Here is a 21029-nt window from a genome sequence, read left to right on the forward strand (position 1 = left end):
ATAACAAGCACACACACCATACTTGACCACTTTTCAGTAGTTACATAAGGCAGATTCCGAGAAGCAGTGTTATAATCTAAGTAGATTTTTTTTTAAAAAAACATGACTGACCATTTATATAGGTTATGCCCCCAAACACAGCAAACCTAGTGCGTTCACATTAACAAATAGTGCATATCACCAGTAGTGCATCACAGACGTCCTCCAGACGTATATCCGACGGAAGGCTCCACAACCACAACGAAAACCACATTAAAATACAGTAAGTACACATGCGGTTTTCGGATTAATCTTTTCTATGCGGTTCTAACTGCAGCTGAACTGCAACATGTGAATGGACACTAAGGGTATGTTCACACGGCCTATTTTCAGACGTAATTCGGGCGTTTTACGCCTCAAATTACGCCTGAAAAAACGCCCCTAATACGCCTACAAACATCTGCCCATTGCTTTCAATGGGAATTACGATGTTCTGTTCCCACGAGCCTTAATTTTACGCGTCGCTGTCAAAATACGGCGCGTAAAATGACGGCTCGTCAAAAGAAATGCAGGACACTTCTTGGGACGTTTTTGGAGGCGTTTTTTCATTGACTCCATTGAAAAACAGCTCCAAAAACGGCCGTAAAAAATGCTGCAAAAAACGCGAGTTGTTAAAAAAACGTCTGAAAATTAGGAGCTGTTTTCACCTGAAAACAGCTCCGTATTTTCAGTCGTTTCTGGTCAGTGTGTGTGAACATACCCGAAGGCTTGCATGCAGCTGATCGGCCATTAAAACCCACGCCATAAAGCTTCCGGGGCAGTTTTTGTGCGGATGTTGATGCCAGAGATTTGGTACTCTGCAGTTATTGAGTCAGCAGAGCGTTGGCGACATATGCGCCTCAGCACCCGGCGACCCCGCTCTGTAACTTTTCATGGTCTCCCACAATGTGGCTGAATTGCTTTGGATCCTAAACGCTTCCACTTTTGCAATAATATCACTCACTGACGATCGTGGAATATCTAGGATGGAAGAAATTTCACACACTGACTTGCTACAACGGTGACATCCTATTACAGGACCACGCTGGAATTCAGTGATGTCTTTAGAACGACCAATTCTGTCACAAATGTTTGTAAAGGCGACTGCATGGCGAGGTGCTGGATTTTATACACCTGTGGCAATGGGACTGAATGAAATATCTGAAAAACCAAATACTTTTATTTGTATCGTCTACATGTATGTACACACATTTTATTTTTTGAAGGTTGGGACATATGCCTTGTGCCCCTAAACTTTTAAGGCCCTAGCAAAACTTAGAAAGAGTTATTGGGGGAGATTTATCGAAACTAGTGCAGAGGAAATGTAGAGAAGTTGTAAATAGCAGCCATTCGGTTTGCTGCTTTCATTTCTCAAATAACCTGCGAAAAATCAGAGCTGAAACCTGATTGGTTGCTAAGGGCACTCTGCACACGATGCTGAAGTTGGTTTCTTATTCGCATTTTTCAGTATTTTTGTTTTTTATGAACATATTAAAAGTGAAAACTTATGTCAATAGTAAAATACGTTGCACTAAGCTGCCAAGAAGTGAAAACAGTTTAAAACAGCCTAAAAACAGAAAGAGCTGGCACAAAGATGGGCATCAAAGTGGGCAATACAACGTGTGATTTATAGGGTTAAATGATTTTGGGTCACTGATCTCACACTGCCAACATACATAGAAGAATGTCCCACATCAAAATCCCAGCTTTCATGCCCAGAACCTGTTCGGGCCAGGCTGATCTCGACTGATTTTGATACGGGGCATCCCTCTCTGTATGTTGGCAGTGTGAGATCAGTGGCCCAAAGTCATTTAAACCTTCAAAAACATCAGTTACTTATTCAAATCTGGAAAAATTGTCAATTTGCCCACTTTGATGCCAGCTTTTATGCCCAGAACCTGTTCGGGCCAGGCTGATATCAACGGATTTTGATGCGTGTCATTTCTCTCTGTATGTTGGCAGTGTGAATTGTGTGGCCCAAAGTCATTTAACCCTATAAATCACACTTTGTATTGACCAGTTTGATGCCCATCTTTGTGCCAGCTCTTTCTGTTTTTAGGCTGTAAAGTGTTTTCCCTTCTGGGCAGCTTAGTGCAACGTATTTTATTATTAACCCCTTAGTGACCACTAATATGCCTTTTTACGTCGGTCACTAATGGGCTTTAGGCTATGTTCACACGGGGTCTTTTGCCGAGTTTTTTGACGCGGAAACCGCGTCGCAAAACTCGGCAGAAACGGCCCGAGAACGCCTCCCATTGATTTCAATGGGAGGCGTCGGCGTCTTTTTCCCGCGAGCAGTAAAACTGCCTCGCGGGAAAAAGAAGCGACATGCCCTATCTTCGGGCGCTTCCGCCTCCGACCTCCCATTGACTTCAATGGGAGGCAGGAGAAAGCGTGTTTTCTGCCCGCGGCGCTCAATGGCCGCGGGCGAAAAACGGCGCGATCATTGCTATTCACACGGAGTATTTTGGGGGAGGAATATCTGCCTCAAAATTCCGTTTGGAGCTTTGAGGCAGATATTCCTCCCCCAAAATACTCCGTGTGAACATAGCCTTAGGCTAGGCTGATGCCTTTTCACGTCAGCCTAGTCTAAGTCCTGCACGGGTCTCCTGTGCAGGCAGGAGCCGGGGCTCTGCTGTCTGATGAAGTTTACTTCGATCGCGGCCGTTTAACCCGTTAAATGCCGCCTTCAATAGCGACCGCTGCATTTAACTTTGTTTACAGAGGGAGTGCGCTCCCTCTGTCACCCATCGGCGGCCCGCGAATGAAATCGCAGGTCTCCGATGGGGTGTCATGGCAGCCGGGGGCTTGATAAAAGCCCCCAGGTCTGCCCTGGACATATTCCTGTTAGGACGCGCCGGAGGCACGTCCTAACAGATTGCCTGTCAGATTTACACTGACAGGCAATAATGCTCTGGTATACGAAGTATACCAGAGCATTATAGCAGCGATCGGAATATCGCACAGTAAAGTCCCCTAGTGGGACTAATAAAATAAGTCATCAAAGTGAAATAAAGATTATTAATAAAAAGTACAGTAAAAAAATAAATAAAACCATTTTTTTCCATAAAAAGTGGTTTTATTTAGTAAAAGTGTAAAAAAAAAAAAAAAAGTACACATATGTGGTATCACCGCGACCGTAATGACTCCATTAATAAAGTTAATATGTCATTTAAACCGCAAAGTGAACACCGTAAAAAAAAACGCAAAAAACCATGGCGAAATTGCAATTTTTTTCCATTGCCCCCCAAAAAAGTCATAATAAAAATGAATCAATAAGTCCCATGCACCCCAAAACAGTACCATTCAAAACTACGTCTCGTCCCGCAGAAAACAAGCCCAAAAAATCACTACATTGATGGAAAAATAAAAAAATTACGGCTCTTGGAAAGCGGCGATGCAAAAGCAAATAATTTTAGTTCAAAAGTGTTTTTATTGTGCAAAAGTCGTAAAACATAAAAAACCTCTACATATGTGGTATCGCCGTAATCATACCGACCCATAGAATAAAGGTAACATGTAATTTACGTCGCATAGTGAACGGCGTCAATTTAAAAACGCATAGAACAATGGCAGAATTTCAGGTTTTTTTTATAATCCCCCCCAAAAAGGTTAATAAAAGTTAATATAAAAATAATAAGTATGTACCCAAAAATGGTGCTATTAAAAAGCACAACTAATCCCGCAAAAAACAAGTCCTCATACAGCTATGTAGACAAAAAAATAAAAAAGTTATAGCTCTTTGAATGCGACTATAGAAAAACAAATAAAATAGCTTCGTCATTAAGGCCTAAAATGGGCTGGTCACTAAGGGGTTAATTTAAGTTTTCACTTTAAAATGTTCATAAAAAACAAAAATACTGAAAATGTGAATAAGAAACCAACTTCAGCATCGTACTCTGCACTAGTGTTGATACATCTCCCCCACTGCGGGAAAAATAAGAACACCTGGAGAAATGGTGTGGTGTCAAATGTTGCGCAGCACAGGAAATGGCTCATTAGGTTGCAGTAACACGCAGCAGATTTGGTTGCAGTCAGTTCTAGGTATCTTTGTAGTTCACAACACGGTCCGTCTCCCCTGTGTAGGGGCTCTGAAGAGCAGCCCGCTCCTGATACGCAGTACAATGTCACGTGATCTTCTGACGTCAGGAGGTCCTTTTGAAATATGGGTTTTAGCCACTCCCTCCTGGTTATGTACTGTGTGCCGCTGCATACGTCGTCCCACACTGATGACGTCACTGGCAGGAGAACGGAGCAGGAGTCTGATGACAGTCTGCTGTAAAGATGAGAAGTCCGGCACAGCTGCTGCTGCTGTGTGATACTTGACCTGGGCGCCTGCTTAATGTGCTGGAAGTACTGCAGAAGCCACACTTCTCCCAGCTCTTCCTACAACGGCTCACTCGTTCCTCCATTAGCCGGCCATGAGCCCCTGGCTGCCGCTATTTGCCATGTTATACTCCGTTCTTCTGGCTGTCAGCTCCCGGGAGCACCAGTCCTATCAGCAGCCGGAGACCCCAGACTGGAGGATGACACTGAAGACCATTAGGAATGGAGTCCACAAGATAGACATGTACCTGAATGCTGCCCTGGACCTGCTTGGAGGGGAAGATGGGCTGTGCCACCATAGATGCAGAGACGGTAATAACCGCAGGGTTCTGGGGGCTGTTCACATGTTGCGTTCAATTTGTGTTCTATGCCGGAGAAAATTGCAAGTTGACCTCAATAAGGTTGAGTTCATGTGTTGCAGCCGCGATGGGGTTTTGGAGCAGATGTCTGGTTTGGACTCCCCCTTTTCACTTTTGGGTGTCCCAGATACAAACTGTTTAATGGCGGCTAACCCCATTTTTACCTGTCGGGTCTAGTTTACCCCAGAGTTAACGTTTTAAATAAAATAAGTATATATAGTATAACAAACCAATAGTCTGTACTTTCCATTACCATTCCCATGCTGCAGCTTTGTGTACACTGGAGCGTGATTGGCTATTGTGGTCAGGTGATGTGTCACCAGTATGGACAGCACATGATCATATTCCAATACAGAGGACCATCAGGAAATGATAGCCAAGGTGTGAGAACAAGAGGGGATTGCTACATATAAGTATATTGAATAGATTTTGTGGGTTGTTTTTGTTTCATGATAACAGGTGCCTAGTTTAAAACCCAGAAATTCCTCCAAAACGACACCAGAGATGTATGGAAGTTTTTTTTACTCCCTCTCCATTGAAATAATGCCAGGTGTACACAACATTTGGGCATCACACTCCATTAAACATGCCACGTATGGTTGTTTATGTGTGTCATTGACTCCCTAGCCTAACATGTAGCACCAATATAGTATTTGGGATCCAATGCTTCATGTGGTGACCCTTTACCTCTCATTGCCCCCTCACTGCACGGCAGGATTTCATAACATTGTTTTCAAATGACCTCATCCCTTTCTAAAATGAGTTGCTATAATAATGTTGGGCGTCTGTTTTATTATGCCATAAAAGTATCGCTGTTCAGGGCTCTGCAAACAGCGCAGTTACTCATCACGGTTATGCAGTGCGATAAATATAATCAATGGGACAAGAGATAATACTGAACCAATCAGAGTCCGTAATTCATGTTTCCTGTCCAGTGTAGAAAAACAAGTGTTGATTGGTTGCTATTGGCCACTACACCACTTAATTTTCTCTGATAGTTTTGTTTCATTATTGCCCTTTGTTTCTGACATAAAGTATCATGCAGAAATGCAGACGTTATGAAAATAGAACTTTTAAGAATATGGGCAGCACTTGACGTTTTGCAAGGGTAATCCTGATTTGATATGGGGTTATTTGGAAGATGTAAACTTCTGTTACCTTGCCAGAGTTTGATGGCGTATACTTAGACTAGGTAATCCATAACCGATCGGTGGGGTCAGGCTCCCAGCAACCCCACGATCAGCAGACTGAAGGGGCTGTGGCGACAAATGCCTCAGCCTCTTCGTAGTTTACCAGGCACCGCGCTGTGGGGGTGCCAGGTGTCGGACCCCATCTATCTGATATTGATTACCTATCCTAAGGATAGGCCATAGTATAAAAGTACCAGAAAACCCCATGCTACGATCATAGGAATGGTAGTGTTTGGTTTGTGGAAATTTGTATTCAGGCCTGAAGGCCCTTTTACACCGGCCGATAAGCGGCCGCGGTGCAGCGAGCGCGCCGATCGACAAGACATCGTTGATCTGTGCTAGTTTGCTATGGTCACACGGAGCTATGGATAGGGTCGAGCGGTCGTTACTCCGATCGCTCGTCACCATACGTTATCATGTCGGCACCGCGTCTTCCTGTTTACACAGGGAGATGTGCTGCCAACAGCGATATTTCACTTTTTTTAAAATGATACGGCCAACAGATCTAGCGTTTGCTCTTTCATCTACTGATAATTGTCCTGTGTAAACAGGGCAACGAGCGTTATATAAACACTCGTCTTCCCGATAATCGTCCTGTGTAAAACCCTTTTAGTTATGGAAGACAGTTTGAACATACAGCTTGATTTCCACTCACATTTAAATAAAGATGTTGCTGATAGTTTATCATTTTATTTTTTATCTACATAGCACTAATGTTATCTGGAATGGTGAACCTTTATCAGGTCAGTGACTGATGTGCAGGGAGTGCATCAGATATCTTGTGCCACACATTATTGCTGGGATACCCCTTTAAGATTTCTCTATTGCAATATGAGTTTGATTAGATAGTGAAAAGATTCAAAAAGAACAGAAGAGAAATTGTTCATTAAGAGAATGTGTTTCATTCTTGGAACTTGCTAAAATTGATTTGATTTGTTTTCCTCCACAGGTTCCAAGCCATTTCCCCGCTATGGCTACAAACCTGCACCACCGAATGGATGTGGATCTCCAGTGTTTGGATTTAATGTAAATAATTATTTTGATGTTGTAATTCTTAAATAAGTACTTAAAGGCTAACTAAACGTTTAACAAACTTTTGACATGTCCTAGTGACGTGCCAGACGTTTGGATTGGTGGGGGTCTGAGCACGGAGACCCCCACCAATTGCTAAAACAAAGCAGCAGAAGCGCTCGTGTGAGTGCTCAGCCGCTTCGTTTCTCCAGAAAGCCAATGTATCGGAGTACGTGTACATAGACTTTCTATTGAGCCCATACTCCGATACATTGATTTCCAGGAAAAGCCAAACAGAAAAGAGGCGGCTGAGCGCTCACACGAGCACTTCTGCCTCTTCGTTTTAGCAATTGGTGGGGGTTTCGGTGCTTGGACCCCCAACAATCAAAACTATGACATGTCAGAAGTTTGTCAAACTTTTAGCTACGCTTTAACCCCTTAACGCATCGGGGCGCATCGGTACGTCCTAGTGCAGGGGGAGAAGTATGGAGCGTGCTCCGTATGCTGTGGGTGTCGGCTTTGTTTTGCAGCCGACACCCAAAACTTCCATCCAGGAGCAGCGATCGCCCTGTTCTTGGCTGTTTAACCCCTCTAATGCTGCGGTCAATTGCGACCGCAGCATCTGAGGCATTAAAGAGGCTCTGTCACCAGATTATAAGTGTCCTGTCTCCTACATAATCCGATTGGCGCTGTAATGTAGATAACAGCAGTGGTTTTTATTTGAAAAAACTAATTTTTTTAGCAAGTTATGAGCAATTTTAGATTTATTCTAATTAGTTTCTTGATAGACAACTGGACGTGTTTTTACTTTTTACCAACTGGGCGTTGTACAGAGAAGTGCATGACGCTGACCAATCAGTGACCAATCAGCGTCATACACTTCTCATTGTTCCAGCCCAGCTTCTTTCACTGCACAATCACACTTTGCTATGGATCATGCTGGGCTGGAACAATGAGAAGTGTATGACACTGATTGGTCGCTGATTGGTCAGCGTCATAGACTTCTCCGTACAATGCCCAGTTGGTAAAAAGTAAAAACACGCCCAGTTGTCTATTAACCCGTTAGTGACCGGCCCATAGTCTTTTTACGTCTGTCACTAACGGGCCTTATTCCGATACCATAGACTTTTTACGTCGCGGCATCGGAATAAGTAAACAGAGCAGGGAGCTGTCAAATCTCCCTGCTCTCAGCTGCCAGAGGCAGCTGGGGGCGTCCCTGCTCTGCCGGGTGAGATCGATATAAGTATCGATCTCACCCGTTTAACCCCTCAGATGCGGTGCTCAATAGCGAGCACCGCATCTGAGTGGTTCTGGAGAGAGGGAGGGAGCTCCCTCTCATCCCACTGACACCCGGCGATAAGATTTTCTGAGTGTCAGTGTCTCCCATGGCATCCGGGGGCCTAATAAAGGCCCCCAGGTCTGCCTGTAATGAATGCCTGCTAGATCATGCCGCACGCATGACCTAGCAAATGCCTGTCCGTTTTAAACGGACAGGCAGTAATACACTGCAATACAATACAAAACTGCAGAATCGCATATTAAAGTCCCCTAGTGGGCCTAGTAAAAAAGTGAAAAAAAAAGTTTAATAAAGTTAATAAAAAAAAAAGTGAAAAAAAACTGAAAAACCCACTTTTTCCCCTTACAAACCGCTTTACTATTAAAAAAACAAAATAAAGTTAAAAAGTTACACATATTTGGTATCGCCGCGTCCGTAACGACCCCGACTATAAAGCTGTTACATTACTTAACCCGCACGGTGAACGCCGTAAAAAATTAAATAAAAAACGACGGAAAAATTACTGTTTTCTGTGAATCCTGACTTTAAAAAAATGTGATTAAAAAGTGATCAAAAAGTCGCATCTACTCCAAAATGGTACCAATAAAAACTACAAGTCGTCCCGCAAAAAAAAAGCCCTCATACAACTGCATCGGCGAAAAAATAAAAACGTTACGGCTCTTCAAATATGGAAACACAAAAACAAATAATTTTGAAAAAAAAGTGTTTTTACTGTGTAAAAGTAGTAAAACATACAAAATCTATACAAATTTGGTATCGTTGCAATCATAACAACCCGCTGAATAAACTTATTGTGTTATTTATACCACACGGTAAACGGCGTAGATTTAGGACGCAAAAAAGAGTGGCAAAATGTCCGATTTTTTTTCTATTCCCCCCCCCAAAAAAAGTTAATAAAAGTTAATCAATAAATATGTACCTCAAAATGGTGCTATTAAAAAATACAACTTGTCCCGCAAAAAACAAGACCTTATACAGCTATGTCGACGCAAAAATAAAAGTTATAGCTCTTGAAATGCGACGATGGAAAAACTTAAATAAAAAATAGCCTGGTCATTAAGGTCTAAAATAGGCTGGTCATTAAGGGGTTAAGAAACTAATTAGCATAAATCTAAAATTGTTCATAACTTGCTTAAAAATGATCGTTTTTCAAAATAAAAACCACTGATCTACACTGCTGCGCCGATCAGATTATGCAGGAGACAGGACACTTATAATCTGGTGACAGAGCCTCTTTAAAAAGAGGGGGGCGGCCCCCTCCGACAGCTGGTCCTGTCCCCCCTTCAATAAGATCTATATTAGCAAGTCCCCATAAATCACCCCATTTTGAAAACTACAGCCCTCAAGGTATTCAAAACCACATTCAGAAAGTATTTTAACCCTTTCGGCGTTTCACAGGAATTAAGGCAAAGTAGAGGTGAAATTTACAAATTTCCTTTTTTTTTTTTTTTTGCCGAAATTCATTTGTAATAAAAAAAAAAAAAAAAAAATCTGTAACACAGAAATGCAACTCAATATTTATTGCCCAGATTCTGCAATTTTTAGAAATCTCCCATATGTGGCCCTAGTGTCTTAATGGACTGAAACACAGGCCTCCGAAGCAAAGGAGCACCTAGTGGATTTTGGGGCCTCCTTTTTTGAGGAATATATTTTAGGCACCATGTCAGGTTTGAAGAGGTCTTGTGGTACCTAAACACTCGAAACCCCCCAAAAGTGACCCCATTTTGGAAACTACACCCCTCAAGGCATTTTTCTAGGGGTATAGATAGCATTTTGACCCCACAGTTTTTTTTGCAGAATTTTATGGAATTAGTCTGTGAAGATGAAAATCACCTATTTTTCTGTGGAAACAGAATTTTTTAATTTTTATAAGGCATAAAGGAGAAAAAGCACCCCAACATTTGTAAAGCAATTTCTCCTGATTACGGCAATACCCCATATGTGGTCATAAACTGATGTTTGGACCCACAGCAGGGCTTAGGAGGGAAAGAGCGCATTTTGGAGCGCAGATTTTGCTGGATTGGTTTTCAGTGCCATGTCGGGTTTGCAATGCCTTGGAGGGACCAAAACAGTGGAAACCCCCCAAAAGTGACCCTATTTTGGAAAACGACACCCCTCAAGGAATTTTTCTAGGGGTATAGTGAGCATTTTGACCCCACAGGTTCTTTTTTAGAGCTAAGGTGACCAAAAAAAAGCGATTTTTGGCGCTTTAACTTCTTTATTTCTTACAGCGTTCACCGTGCGCAATAAATAACGTTTTACTTTATTCTGCGGGTCAGTACGATTACGCCGATACCATATGTGTATAGTTTTTTTTTAAAAGTTTTGCAGCGTTTGCACAATAAAATTACGTTTCTATAAAAACCCTATTGACGGAAAAATAAAAATGTTATGGCTCTTGGAAGGTGGGAAGTGAAAAACGAAAATGAAAATAAAAAAATGGCTGTCCTTAATGGCTCAACAGACATATTTACTAATACAACAAAGTATGGAATTGTAGTGTAGGGGGCGTGGTATTCATCAACACATCAGAAAACGATAGAAGAATAAAACACCGCTTCACAGCTACACCAGCATGACATGCAATAATGTAGCAGTATTCTTTTTAACCCCTACCCGCACCACTCCGTAACTATACGTCGTCGCGGGAGGTTACTTCCCGCACGAGGACGTATAATTACTGAGTCGTTCCCGGTGCATCGGGAACCGGGAGGTCAGCTGTTACCAGGAGGTCAGCTGTCTCGGACAGCTAGCACTCAACTCTTGCCGGCCAGCGGTCCTTTGCCACTGATTTAGGCAATTAACCGCTTACATGCGATTGCTGCATTTTAGGGGTTTATAGCACATCGGCAGGCCCCGCTCTGAAATCGCAGGGTTTACCGATGTTTGGCATGGCAACTGGCGATCAAACAATGGCCTTCGTGTCTGCCATGGACGGAAGCCTATCAGGACCAGTCTTTGGCTGGTCCTGATAGACTTCCTTTCAGAGTGACAGGAAGTCCCTGTCGTTCCAGATGCAGACTGCCGGTGACAGTGTGCATCGGGAGCCGGGAGATCAGTTGTTCCTGACAGCTGGCACTCCACTGTTGCCGATCAGCGGCTCCATTAACCACTTAAACGCAGCGATCGATTGCGATCGCAGCATTTAGGGGATTTGTAGCACTTCGGCAGCCCCCATGCAATCATGGGGTTCCCGATGGTTGTCATTGGTAACCGGAGGCCAGACAACTGCCTTCGGGTCTGCCATGTATGGAAGCCTATATAGGGACCAGCCTCTGGTCCTTATAGGCTTGCTGTCAGTGACTGTGATGTCACACTGACTGTTGGAATACAGTACACTACTAGGTAGTGTAATGTATTTTAGCAGCGATCAGAGCTGCAGGTAAAAAAAAAGTAATAATGTTTTATAAGTGTAAAAATGAAAAGTTAAGTTAAAAAAACAAACACTGCTTTTTTTTTCTAGAATACGTCTTTTATTATAGGAAAAAAATGAAACCGGTCCAAAAAAGTACACATTTGTTATCACCGTGTTCGTAACGACCCAAAACTATTGTTATATTTTCCGCACAGAGAACACCGCAAGAAAGATAAATGAAAGCCTATGCCGACATCTGTATTTTTTGGTCACCACACCCCTCAAGATATACAGGGTGGGCCATTTATATGGATACACCTAAATAAAATGGGAATGGTTGGTGATATTAACTTCCTGTTTGTGGCACATTAATATATGGGAGGGGGGAAACTTTTCAAGCTGGGTGTTGACCCTGGCGGCCACTTTGAAGTCGGCCATTTTGTATCCAACTTTCGTTTTTTCAATGGGAAGAGGGTCATGTGACACATCAAACTTATCGAGAATTTCACAAGAAAAACAATGGTGTTCTTGGTTTTAACGTTACTTTATTCTTTCATGAGTTATTTACAAGTTTCTGACCACTTATAAAATGTGTTCAAAGTGCTGCCCATTGTGTTGGATTGTCAATGCAACCCTCTTCTCCCACTCTTCACACACTGATAGCAACACCGCAGAAGAAATGCTAGCACAGGCTTCCAGTATCCGTAGTTTCAGTTGCTGCACATCTCGTATCTTCACAGCATCGACAATTGCCTTCAGATGACCCCAAAGATAAGTCTAAGGGGGTCAGATTGGGAAACCTAGGGGGCCATTCAACTGGCCCACGATGACCAATCCACTTTCCAGGAAACTGTTCATCTAGGAATGCTCGGACCTGACACCCATAATGTGGTGGTGCACCATCTTGCTGGAAAAACTCAGGGAACGTGCCAGCTTCAGTGCATAAAGAGGGAAACACATCATCATGTAGCAATTTCAGATATCCCGTGGCCTTGAGGTTTCCATTGATGAAGAATGGCCCCACTATCTTAGTACCCCATATACCAGATGTGAGATGTGCAGAAACTGAAACTACGGATACTGGAAGCCTGTGCTAGCATTTCTTCTGCGGTGTTGCTATCAGTGTGTGAAGAGTGGGAGAAGAGGGTTGCATTGACAATCCAACACAATGGGCAGCACTTTGAACACATTTTATAAGTGGTCAGAAACTTGTAAATAACTCATGAAAGAATAAAGTAACGTTAAAACCAAGAACACCATTGTTTTTCTTGTGAAATTCTCGATAAGTTTGATGTGTCACATGACCCTCTTCCCATTGAAAACACGAAAGTTGGATACAAAATGGCCGACTTCAAAGTGGCCGCCAGGGTCAACACCCAGCTTGAAAAGTTTCCCCCCTCCCATATATTAATGTGCCACAAACAGGAAGTTAATATCACCAACCATTCCCATTTTATTTAGGTGTATCCATATAAATGGCCCACCCTGTAGAATAGAAAGTGATCAAAAAGTCGCGTTTACCCCAAAATAGTACAAATAAAAACGAACCCCCGTCCCACAAAAAACAAGCCCTTGCACAGCTTTTTTGATTGAAAAATAAAAAAGTTATGGCTCATGTGAATGGTGTCACAAATTATTTTTTTTTTATAAAAGTGATTTTATTGTGCAAACGCTGCAAAACATAAAAAATACTATATACATATGGTATCGCCGTAATCGTACTGACTTGCAGAATAAAGTAAAACGTAATTTATTGCGCATGTTGAACGCCGTAAGAAATAAAGAATTCAAAAAGCTAAAATCGCTGTTTTTTGGTAACCATAGCTTCAAAAATTTTTTTTTAGAAAAAGTGTTCAAAAAGTTGTATGTACCAATAAAAATTACAGCCTGTCCTGCCAAAAAGAAGCCCTCACACCGCTCGACCATAAAATAAGTTATGGCTCGCAGAATGTGGTGATACAAAACTATTTTATTGTTTTATAACCAATATTTTTTTCTTTTTAAAAGTAATAGAATATAAAAATAAATTTGGTATCACGGTAATCTTATTGAGATGCAGAACAAAGTTAATTTGACGTTTTTACCGCACGCTGAAAGATGTAAAAACAAAACCCAAAAAACAATGGAGGAATTTGTTCCAATTTTTTCCAGTTTCCCAGTACATTATATGGTGTCAATAGACACTTCAACTCCTCCCGCAAAAAATAAGCCCTCACACCACTTTATTGATGGAAAAATAAAATAGTTATGGCTCGTGCAAGGAGGGGAGTGAAAAAGCAAAAAAAGGATCAGTCCAGAAAGGGTTAATGAATTTCTAATAATTAATGTGGGGTATTGCTGTACTCGGGAGAAATTGCTTTATAAATGTTGATGTGGTTTTTCTCTCATCGCTAAATTTTACAAAAAACCTGTGGGGTCAAAATGCTAACTATACCCCTAGAAAAACACCTTAAGGGGTGTAGTTTCCAAAATGGGGTCACTTTAGGGGGGTTTCCGCTGCTCTGGTCCCTCCAGGGCGTTTGAAATGAGACATGGCACTGAAAACCATTCCAGCAAAATCTGCGCTCCAAAAGGCGCTCCTTCTCTTCTGAGCACTGCTTTGGGTCCAAACATCAGTTTATTACCACATATGGGGTATTGCCATAATCGGGAACAATTGCTTTACAAATGTTGGGGTGTTTTTTCTCCTTTATTCCTTGTAAAAATGATAAAATTCGATGTTTTAGCAGAAAAAAAAAGTAGATGTTTATCTTCACAGACTAATTCCAATAATTTCTGCAAAAAAAAAACATGTGGGGCCAAAATGCAAACTATACCCCTAGATAAACTCCTTGACGGGTGTAGTTTCCAAAATGGGGACACTCTTGGGGGGTTTCGACTGTTTAGGCACCACAAGACCTCTTCAAACCTGACATGGTGCCTAAAATCTATTCCTAATAAAAGGAGGCCCCAAAATCCACTAGGTGCTCCTTTGCTTCTGAGGCCGGTGTTTCAGTCCATTAGGACACAAGGTCCACATGTGGGATATTTCTAAAAACTGCTGCATTTCCCTGGTAAAACCTTCTGTGTTAAAGAAAAAAAATATTACAAATGAATTTCAGCAAAAAAAATATTTAATTTGTAAATTTCAACTCTACTTTGCTTTAATTCCTGTGAAACACCTAAAGGGTTAAGATACTTTCTGAATTCTGTTTTGAATACTTTGAGGGGTGCAGTTTTCAAAATGGGCTGATTTATGGGGACATTCTAATATATAAGGCCCTCAAAGCCACTTCAGAACTGAACTGGTCCCTAAAAAAAATGTTTTCTTGAAAATGCGAGAAATTGCTGCTAAACTTCTGAGCCTTGTAACGTCCTAGAAAAATAAAAGGATGTGAAAAAAATGATGCAAACAAAGTAGACATATGGGAAATGTTAAATAGTAACTATTTTGTGTGGTATTACGATCTGTTTTACATGTAGAAACATTAAAATTTAGAAAAATGCTAATTTTTGCAAATTTCCTCTAAAATTTGAGTTTTTCCCAAATAAATATTTAATTTATCGACCAAATTTTTTCAGCAACACAAAGTACAATATGTCTTAAGAAAACAATCTCAGAATTGCTTGGATAAGTAAAAGCATTCCAAAGTAATTACCACATAACCAACTTATTTCCTGACATCTCCTTCCCCCTCGCCATGTTTGCTTTCTCTACCAGTCAATGAGGTGCCACACACAGCCCCCCTTGTAGATAGTGCCACACACAGCCCGCTTCCCCCCTTGTAGATAGCGGCACACTCCACCCCTTGTAAATAGGGGCACACAGCCCGCTGCCCCTTTGTAAATAGCGCCACACACCCCCGCCCCTTGTAAATAGCGCCACACTCCCCCTTTGTAAGTAGCGCCACACCCCCCCCCCCCTTGTAAATGGCACCACACTCCCCCCTTGTACATAGCGCCACACTGTAAACAGAGCGGTGAGTGGTAGCCTACCGCTACCACTCTTTGCTCTGCCTGACGTGACTTACCGGAGGAGCCGAGGAGGTCATGCGGCGGCGGAATTCCTTCTGACTAGGGTCGGTGACAGCCAGGGCCGGCCTTAGGTTGGATGGCGCCCTGTGCGGGACTCTCTATTGCTGCCCCCTACAAAAAACTAAAATTAACTACATATATAGACACGCACATACTGGAACATATATACTGTACATACATAAAAACAGATATTTAGACATACAGGCAAATCTACATACAGGTAAATATATACACACACACACACACACACACACACACACGCACATAAATACACAGACGGTAACCTATACAAATTAGATAAAAGGCACATATATAGAAGCACAAAGACACATTCACAAACAGACCCATATATACCCAGTACAGATATTATTGTAGATGTCATGTGCAGCCCTATGTAACACCACAGATAACACCGTGATAACTGAGTACAGATAATGTAGTAGATGTTACCTGCAGTCCTATGTAACCCCACAGATAACACATGGGTATGAAATGGTCAGCAGGGTGTTTAGGGGCAACAGGGTATATAGAGGCAGCACAGATATCGGCATTTTATCTGTTCTACTTTAATATTGAACACACACACATTTACAAAGCGATATATATATATATATATATAATATACACACACACACACACACACTAGCATATACACACACATACTATATACACATATGCACACAAACACACTAACATATACACATACAAACACAGAGAAACATACTGTATACACACTATATACACATGGACACTCGCCATGTATCCTTGCTGACAGGATAACAGGTTTCTTGCAGGACGGGCTGTGGGCGGAGCTTCCTCCTCTGCTTCTCGGCTGTTCTTTACTCAGTGTGTGTGCAAAGCACAGAGTAGACGCAGAGCCCAGTGGCGCCCCCTACATGGGAGGGTGCAGCACGGGAGTGGACCCGAGTCAGAACGCCGCTGCGTGATAATCTGGCTCTTCCTGAAGCTGATCGCTGCTGCAGGTGTCTGACGTACAGGGTGCCAATCGTCAGCATTCAGCTGCTCTGCGGCACCCCCCCTTCCCTACCACCTAGTTGCACCCGGGGCACATGCCCCGCCTGCCCCCCCCCCCCCCTAGCTACGCCCCTGAATAGGGTATCTAAAAATGACAACAAAAGCTTCTTCCGGATAGGCCTTTTCAGAAAAGGATTACTCTTCTGTTAAATTTTATTCGGCTGTTTCAGCTTTCCCAGATATAACTATGAACCCATTAAATATACGAAGAACTTGAGGGGGGAGTTTTTTCTTTTTTTTTTTTTCAAAGGAAAGTATCACTTCATGGCGGAAGGCCATTTTTACACACACTAAAAAATGTCTGCTCCAAAATGGCCTTTATATCCTTTACGCAAATGGCCTTTATGTCTGCAGCAAATCTGTGGCAAAATCTGCACAAGATAAATATCGATTTTTCTGTGTATTTGACCCAGGATTTCAAAAGTGGTCTCTATGAGCATTATCTCTGAAATCTTTGTTATAGCCTAAAAGGGGTTAGACCTCGCTGTGTTTTTACCCCAAAACCTTCTAATAGGAGTATATAGTCTATTTAAAGACTTCAAAAGGGTGATCAGATTGGTGTGAGTACCTTTTGGCTTAGTTCAGTGTTTTTGTCAGGCAGAAATAATCTGCCTAGAAATTCCTTCAGGACTTTTGAAGCAGATTTTGTAATGCGAGGGATTTTTTTATGTTTTTTTTGGTTTTTTTCAGCCGTTTTTTGATATTTAATCAAATGCAAAACCTACGGGTGCTTTGTGGTTAAAAAAAACGTGTCATAAAAACATTCCAAGGGAACAGAGCATTTTTTTCTGCCTCCCATTGATTTCAATGGAGGTTTAGAGGCTGAAACTTCTCCAAGATAAGGTATGAGACTTCTTCTTTTTTTATTTTCCTTTTTTTCTTTTTTTTTCCGCAAGCCGTAAAAAAAAAAAAAAAAGCCTCTAACTCCCATTGGAATCAGTGGTGGGAGTTTTGGGGTGTTTTTTCAAACTTATTCTGACGCGGTTTCCACATCAAAATCCGCTCCAAAAAACTGTGTGTGAACTTGGCCTTTTATTTTCTTACCTTGTCCTGGCGCAGCTGTGGGCAGGCAGAGGATGCGGCACACGTGACCTCCGTTTATACTTTAAACCCTATGATGCACTTTCTCAGCTTCCCCGTCTCTCCACTACTGCTGTCTGCTGACAGTTATCGTCTCCTGCCACCCTAGAGTATAGTTCATGCCAGGTCGTTCACAACACATTCTACTCACTACATAAATACATATATTCTGCTACAAGCAGGAACTATACTCTATGAAAGTATAACATGCAGAGGGAAAGCAGTGTACTAAATGCATATCTTTTGCGCCATTCACCGGGGATACGGCTGAAGAGATAGAATAACCAGAGCAATACACCTCACTAGCAGGACGTGCAGATATGTGGGGTTGTTACAACCTAGTAAGGGTAAGTTCACGCATAACGGATTTCCGCAGGAAATTATGCGGATTTAGTTGTGTATTGTGGATTTTCATTTCATCACATGCATAGTATTTCAATTGAGAAGTTCCGCAATAAATATGCAAATGGTCCGCAGCAGAAATTGATATGCTACAGATAAAACAAAACCAAAGTTTTTCGGATTAAAAATTTGTCCAAATCTCATCTAATTTGCTAATTTTGTAAAACGCTCCAATTGCAGATGTAAATTCCGCAGCTTTTCTGCAACTTGTGAACAACACCTTAAAGCTATATCATGGAAGGGAAAATTTTAAGTGTAAAAACCCTACTGCATAGTTGCTTAGTATTTTAGTGTATTATCTTTAGGTCTTGATACAAAAACCTGTTTAATATTTTGGTAATGCCTTCTTTTTCCAGTTTGATGTTGGCATTCCCTCAATGACCAGGTGTTGCAACCAACATGACCGCTGCTATGACACGTGTGGTAATCTGAAGAATGATTGTGATGAGCAGTTTCAAAGCTGCCTCTCCAAAATGTGCAGAGATGTGCAGAAAACACTAGGCATTTCCCAGAGTGTTCAAGGTGGGGGCAGTAGTACAGCGAGCATTAAATGTTCTGTCATCTTGTTTTGGTCTCCGACTCTGTGGCGATTTTTGTAAGAAAATGGGACGGAAATGCTGTGGATTTTCCATTCAGAAAATACGCAGTGGATTACAGTCCCAGCCATGTGGATGAAATTTGAACAAACCTCGACATGTGGCCAAAGACTTTTAAATCTGCTGTTTGCTCATTCTGTTGTGGATGTACACAGAAGATTCCACCCTTCTTGATGTAGAAAGGGCGAAATCCACTGTGAATCCACCGAAAAATCCACACATTCCCAACTGTGTCTTTGACTGCCCACACATTCCCAACTGTCTTTGACGGTATGTGCATACGTTAACGACCATTACGGCTGAAATTACAGACTGTTTTCAGGAGAAAACAGCTCCGTCATTTCAGACTTAATTGCTCGTCCTCGCATTTTGCGAGGCGTCATTGACGGCCGTAATTTTGAGCTGTTCATTGAATTCAATGAAAAACGGCTCAAATTACGTCCAAAGATGTGTCCTGCACTTCTTTGCCGAGGCAGTCATTTTACGCGTCGTCGTTTGACAGCTGTCAAACGACGACGCGTAAATGACAGGTTGTCTGCACAGTACGTCGGCAAACCCATTCAAATGAATGGGCAGATGTTTGCCGACGTATTGGAGCCGTATTTTCAGGCATAAAACGAGTCATAATACGCCTGAAAATAGGTAATGTGAACCCAGCCTAACAGTTCTATAGCACCTAGAACTGCGATTCTGGCTTGAGATTCTCCTCTTAAAACAGCAGAACCATGTTTCTAGCTTCTATAGAGCCAGAGATAGGGGCACCTGAAGTGACCCCTTTCACCCTGACTGCTCCTCAGATTACATTACATGGTACAGTAAATGGTGCTTTTCAAATGCTACAACTCCTGCAAAAAACACGCCCTTATATTGCTATATCAACAGAAAAATACAGTTATGACTTTTGGAAGGTGGGGAGGAAGAAGCGAAAATGAAAATCGAATAAGTGCGTCCTTGGGAAAAAAAAAAGTTTGATTTGGCTTTCATGCCGCACTGTTCACAACTGACTTATAAAAGTTTGTTGCGCAGAAAAGTAGTTGTGAAGTTAGTTCAGTAGCTGCGCTGTATTTCTCATTCGACATAAGCCATCTTGAAAATATGACGCACACTACGCTGTAATTACGAACACTGTGCTGCTCCAGTATGTAATGACATGTCGCCTAACCACAGTGCTCAATCGTCATCTACAGTGGTGTGATGTCACCATGGATGATGTAAGCACTGATATGATGATGGGTCGTTTTTATGAAAAACTACTTAGGGTTCCAGTGGTGTTTCTAATGGGTCAGCAGATTTAGGGTTCCCTGGCCTGAAGAAGTTTGTGAACCACTGTATTTGATATGACAAGTGCCGCCAGCAGAAGGCCGTATCGCCAGCAGAGATTCTGTCGTTGCTAGTGCTAATGACACCGTCTCCTGTTATGTTCATCCTGCAGGAAAAGAGTGATGTGCAAGAAGCGGGCTATAGAAGTGCACTATGGCTGCCTCTTATGGGGGCTGTGACTGTTGTATGGCTGCCAGTCCTGAACTATATAGCTGTAATCTGAGCTATCACATTTCTCTGGTAACCACAAACAAGCAGAATTCTGAAATTTTAGTTTTGACTCTAATCATCACGGAAAATATCATGTAACTCAAAGGCAAAGTTAAATTTTATAATGGATATTTCCTACTAAGTTATTGGCTGTTAATTTTTACCTGCCCACTAATTATTTTTCTCTTCCGTTAGCTTGTGAATCAACAGTGGCCCTCCTGTTTGATGCAGTCATACATTTGGGATGTAAACCGTATATGGAAAGCCAAAGAGCTGCGTGTGTTTGTCCATACGAAGAGAAACTAGACCTATGACCGAGGATTCCTCAAGTCACGGTTACGACAGCTGATGTGTGCACAACTGAAGGACTAGACAAAGCATTTTATACACTTTATGTTCTATTCAATGATTCATGAAGGAAATACGTGTTTTTTTGCATATGGATAATTTACCTCGGCATAATTAATTGATTTGATTTTTACACAATTTTGTATAATGCAATACTGTGTATTATGTACTACATACTTGTCAGACCGCCACTTTGGATGCGCGACTTCAAAAGTAGCGCAAAAACATGCAACCGTTGCACCCACACAGAAATCCCACTGCCAAAGTCCTCATATAGCACAGGTCTAATTGATTTTAATATTGGTAAATAAATAACTTCGGGTTTTTATTTTTATAAAAACAATGCACATTTGCCGAAGCCACTGTGTGGAATTTATAGCAAATATTAAATGGAAGCAAATTTTAACAGGTGATGCCTGATTTATAAATGATATTAATTATTAAATAATTGAATATTTCACAAAGTTC

General features: G+C 41.8%; 1 protein-coding gene across 1 annotated transcript; it reads left to right on the top strand.

Moving 5' to 3' along the window:
* The first annotated feature begins 4218 nt into the window (after nucleotides 1-4218).
* On the top strand, nucleotides 4219-21028 carry PLA2G12A (phospholipase A2 group XIIA). Its single transcript, XM_075860524.1, has 4 exons — nucleotides 4219-4656; nucleotides 6843-6919; nucleotides 18444-18609; nucleotides 20409-21028. Exons 1-4 carry the CDS (start codon nucleotides 4440-4442, stop codon nucleotides 20525-20527), a joined length of 579 nt encoding a protein of 192 aa, XP_075716639.1. The 5' UTR covers nucleotides 4219-4439; the 3' UTR covers nucleotides 20528-21028.
* The last annotated feature ends 1 nt before the right edge of the window (nucleotide 21029 follows it).

The sequence above is a fragment of the Rhinoderma darwinii genome, chromosome 1 (assembly GCF_050947455.1).
Source record: "Rhinoderma darwinii isolate aRhiDar2 chromosome 1, aRhiDar2.hap1, whole genome shotgun sequence".
In the NCBI taxonomy this organism is placed as follows: domain Eukaryota; kingdom Metazoa; phylum Chordata; class Amphibia; order Anura; family Rhinodermatidae; genus Rhinoderma; species Rhinoderma darwinii.

Coding starts and splice junctions, on each gene's coding strand:
- PLA2G12A (XM_075860524.1), top strand. CDS start 4,440: ATGAGCCCCTGGCTGCCGCTATTTGCCATGTTATACTCCGTTCTTCTG. Junction 4,657..6,842: donor CCACCATAGATGCAGAGACG/GTAATAACCGCA, acceptor TTTCCTCCACAG/GTTCCAAGCCATTTCCCCGC. Junction 18,610..20,408: donor CATTTCCCAGAGTGTTCAAG/GTGGGGGCAGTA, acceptor CTCTTCCGTTAG/CTTGTGAATCAACAGTGGCC.